The sequence below is a fragment of the Mandrillus leucophaeus genome, unplaced genomic scaffold (genome assembly GCF_000951045.1).
Source record: "Mandrillus leucophaeus isolate KB7577 unplaced genomic scaffold, Mleu.le_1.0 Scaffold534, whole genome shotgun sequence".
Classification (NCBI taxonomy): Eukaryota; Metazoa; Chordata; class Mammalia; order Primates; family Cercopithecidae; genus Mandrillus; species Mandrillus leucophaeus.
This window is the reverse complement of record NW_012105742.1, coordinates 2,100,545-2,105,058: the sequence shown is the minus strand read 5'-3', so window position 1 is coordinate 2,105,058 and position 4,514 is coordinate 2,100,545. Positions and strand designations below refer to the sequence as shown.

At 41.8% G+C, this 4,514-nt stretch overlaps 1 protein-coding gene across 2 annotated transcripts in view; it reads right to left on the bottom strand.

Annotated features, from left to right (window-relative positions):
- Positions 1 to 554: 554 nt before the first annotated feature.
- The window catches only part of LOC105551843 (cell division cycle protein 23 homolog), a 22,454-nt gene continuing 18,494 nt past the window's right edge, over positions 555 to 4,514 (bottom strand). The window contains exons 5-9 of one of the 2 annotated variants that reach the window (XM_011997266.1): positions 4,011 to 4,116; positions 3,775 to 3,907; positions 962 to 1,139; positions 783 to 880; positions 555 to 660 (exon numbers count right to left, since the gene is read on the bottom strand). In XM_011997266.1, the coding sequence (XP_011852656.1) occupies positions 568 to 660; positions 783 to 880; positions 962 to 1,139; positions 3,775 to 3,907; positions 4,011 to 4,116 (608 nt within the window). In that variant the 3' untranslated portion in view covers positions 555 to 567. Of the gene's footprint in view, positions 661 to 779; positions 881 to 957; positions 1,140 to 3,774; positions 3,908 to 4,010; positions 4,117 to 4,514 lie in introns of those variants that run through there. The other variant, XM_011997267.1, reaches the window with a different exon arrangement.

Sequence of the window (4,514 nt, the reverse complement as noted above, 5' to 3'; positions counted from 1 at the left end):
GTGATTCTTCTGCCTCAGCTTCCCAAGTAGCTGGAACTACAGGCGCGCACCACCACACCCAGCTAATTTTTGTATTTTTAGTAGAGACAGGGTTCCACCATATTGGCCAGGCTGGTCTTGAACACCTGACCTCGTGATCTGCCCACCTTGGCCTCCCAAAGTACTGGGATTACAGGCATGAGCCACCGCTCCTGGCCCCTACACATACATTTTTAACACTTGCTCAGAAAAATATTCTGGAATCATGTTCACCAAACAACCTTCAGAGTGGGATTACAGTGAGCTTTCACATTCTATGGTATGTAATTGCTACCTTTGGTACTTTTGTATTATTGTTTGTTTGTTTGTTTATTTAAGAGATGGGCTCTCACCCTGTTGCCCAGCCTTGGAGTGCAGTGACATGATCACAGCTGACTGCTGTCCTGACATCCTGTGCTCAAACAATCCTCCCGCCTCAGTCTCCTGAGTAGAGGAAACTAAAGGCACGCACCACCATCCCTAGCTAATTGTGGTTATTTTCACATGTGTTACTTATAATAAATATAAATCTTAAAAGAAAAAATGTAGTTAACTCTTACCAATTACACAGCACGTTTCTACACGATACTTATCAATCTCACAGAGGTTATGAGCCAGATAACTCAACTCCGATTTCATGCTCTGGGATAAACGAAAAAGACAATATAAGTATGAAAAAAGAACTCCCTAAATTATTTTTCCTGTAGCTAATACAAGTGGGTGACAATCCAACCCAGGAGATCCAAGCAAGGGAAGCAGCTCACCCTGACATAAAGAAGGTTGGAGAATGTGTCCATATTTTCAATCCTGTAAGGGTCTTGTTTCCTTAGCTCATTAAAAATGGAGAGGGCTTTGTCAATATCTGCAGAAAGAAGGTAGTTCAGAAAACAGCACAATGCACCTGTCAGGGTCTGATAGTATTTCATTGTCTTTATTCACTTACCTCTGATATTGTGATAGGCAACTGCAATTTGGGAAACAATATATGAGCTCTTAGAGAAGCCCACATCGATGAGATTCTGATACTTTTGCAGGGCCTCCTCTATCAACTGCAACTCTGTGTATATATGAGCCAGAAAAAACTCTTTCATCCAGGTGTCTGGCAAAGACAGGAACTTCAGCTGGCAGCAGGAGAGAGAGGGACACACTTAATATAACTTGACCTCTCTCTCAAACAAACATCCAGGAACTATCTTTATTGTCTAAAGGAATTTATCACTAAAATTTTATTAGAACATCTAGTAATGAAAACAGGGCAGTCCAATTAAGTGAATATGACTTAAAAGCATAATAGGGAGGAATAACCTAGTTGGGAAAGGCTCCAAAGAAAAGACAGGATTTGAGGTGAGTCTTAGAGAATGGGTAGGATTTAAATAGAAGAGGGGAGAGGAAGAGAAAGAAGACAATAGTCTAGACAAGGGTAATAGCATAAGGAGAGGCAAAACAGTCATGATGAATGTGAGTGAGTAGGATGAGGAAACTAGCTTGGTTTGCGGGGAGGCTATGTACTGGGAAGTAGTGGAAAAATAAAACTGAATGGGTAGAGTGCATTCTAGGGTACAATAGAAAATGGGATACATTAGGGAACCACTGCAAATATTCAGTAAGAGAATGACATGATGACATGGGAGCTTTAAGAATAAGTTTGGAAACAGGCCAGGTGGAATGGCTCAAGCCTGCAACCCCAGCACTTTGGGAGGCTATGGGAGAGGATCCCTGAGGCCAGGAGTTTGACACCAGCCCTGACAAGAGAGCAAAACCTCATCTCCACAAAAAAAAAAAAAAAAAGAAAAAAATAGTTTGGAAATAGTATGCAGATGACTTGGAAATGGAAGTATAAAAATGGGAACACTAGATAGAAAGTATCCATTACTTGTAAGTAATCCAAATTTGAGATGACAACTGAGATGATAAAGGAAACCAAGAGAAAGAGATGTATACAAGAACGTAACCATGGTTATGTCTCATGACAGACTAGATAAAGGGAGATAACAGAAAAGGAAGACACAAGTATGACTCTAAAGTGTCAAGACTGGATGTCGTTGTTTTTTTTTTTTTTTTTTGAGACGGAGTCTCGCTCTGTCGCCCAGGCTGGAGTGCAGTGGCCAGATCTCAGCTCACTGCAAGCTCCGCCTCCCGGGTTCACGCCATTCTCCTGCCTCAGCCTCCCCAGTAGCTGGGACTACAGGCGCCCGCCACCTCGCCCGGCTAGTTTTTTGTACTTTTTAGTAGAGATGGGGTTTCATCGTATTCACCAGGATGGTCTCGATCTCCTGACCTCGTGATCCGCCCATCTCGGCCTCCCAAAGTGCTGGGATTACAGGCTTGAGTTACCGCGCCTGGCCTGGATGTCGTTGTTAATAGCGATGCTAGTAAGAGTCTATCAAGTTGGGAGAATAATTTAGTAGGTAAGATGAGGAATTTGGTTTGCATATTTTGAATCCAGAGATTGTTTAACAAACTTTCAATGAAAGTCTAGCAGGCAGTTACACATAGGTGAATAAAAGTAAACCAAGATAAGATTTCAGATACAGATTTAGTGACAAGTCATTACTGGGGGAAATCAACAAGACTTTAAGGCCAAAATAAGGAAGTGTATTGTTGCTTCCATTAGCTACTGAAGAATAGCAAAATAAACACTATAGACAATGTCCTCTACTAATAGCTAATAAAATGACTGGAGTTTAAAAGCAGCTTAATATACATTATTTCCTTAATGAGCAAATTTCCAAATCTTTACAGAATCCATGACAGCTCAGAAGAGGCCTAAACAATGTTTTTGTGTTTGTTTGTTTGTTTGTCTGAGATTGAGTTTCGCTCCTTTACCCAGACTGCAGTGAAGTAGCGCCATCAGGGCTCACTGCAACCTCTGTCCCCCAAGTTCAAGTGATTCTCCCGCCTCAGCTTCCCAAGTAGCTGGGATTACAGGCACCCACCACACCTGGCTAATTGTTATATTTTCAGTAGAGACAGGGTTTCGCCATGTTGACCAGGCTGGTCTTGAACTCCTGACCTCAGGTGATCTACCCACCTTGGCTTCCCAAAGTGCTAGAATTACAGGCGTGAGCCACTGCACCCGGCCATAATGTTTTAATACAATTCTTGATAGCAGAGAAACCTTTCCCATAGCATATTTGAGATTAGGGGAGAAACTATAATAACATTCAGTCTACAAAATAAGTCACAGTAGGCTGGGCATGGTGGTTCATGCCTGTAATCCTAGCACTTTGGGAGACTGAGGCAGGAGGATCACTTGAGGTCAGGAGTTTGAGGCCAGCCTGGCCAACATGGTGAAACCCATCTCTTCTAAAAATACAAAAATTAGCTGGGCATGGTTGTGCATGCCTGTAGTCCCAGCTACTTGGGAGGCTGAGGCAGAAGAATTGCTTGAACCCGAGAAGCAGAGGTTGCAGTGAGCCGAGATCGCACCACTGCACTCCAGCCTAGGTGAAAGAGCAAGACTCCATCTCAAACAAAAACAAAAACAAGTCACAGTAGAACTGAAATGTGAAAACATGAATATGAAAAAAATATTCTAGTGTAACTGGATACAAATCCAACAGCAACTACTGAAAAAGAGCTAGTCATCAGTCTTTCAAACAAAGACTTAATTCCAAAACGGTGAAAGACACCAGACGCACAGCAAAGAGAGAACTATAACCAAAGGCCTGCTAAAACTTCCCCCACCCCTATATTACTACAGAATTATAGAAGGCTTGAAGCAGAGGGTTTTTCACATAGCTCATCACAATTTACCATCTCTTTGTCTGTGATCAGGTTACAGAGTTCTAACCAGGCTCCCCAATGCAAGGGCAAAACATGAGTAGCTTCCACAAACACATCAATGGCCTCTTTCACCAAGTCCAGTTTTCGAAGCACCACACCATACCTGGGAAAAAAAAGAAACAATCACAGAAGTTAATGCTATTTAATAGCTCCTTTCCACTCAGGAGAATATGTTACAGAAAGTTCCATATTACTGTAACACTTACAGATAAAGTCCAAATCCATCAAGTTCTCGAGCTTGGTGTTTTTTGCTCAGTTCCACTCTCAATTCTCTAAGAGCCTCATTTTTCACTTGTCCTTTTTCCAGGGGGCCTAGGAAAGAAACAGAGTCTCTGTTCTAAGGTTAGGGTGCTGGTTTTGATTTTCTTATTTTATTTATTTACTTGTTTTACTAGAGACAGGGTCTCACTATGTCCCCAGGCTGGTCTCAAACTCCTAGGCTCAAGTGATCCTCCCGCCTCAGACTCCCAAAGTGCTGGGATTACAGGTGTGAGCCACTGTACCCAGTTCATTTTCATATGCATATTCTCTTTAGCATCAACAAAAGTTACACCTGAAACCTCTAGCAAATACAAGGTACCAATGATATCTTATATAACCCATTTACTGTACTCCAGAAATTGCAACTACTAATGGGTTTACAGTCATACTCTGTTAGACCCACACAGTTTTTTTTCTTTAATTTCAATTCGTTATGAATGTTTAAAAAT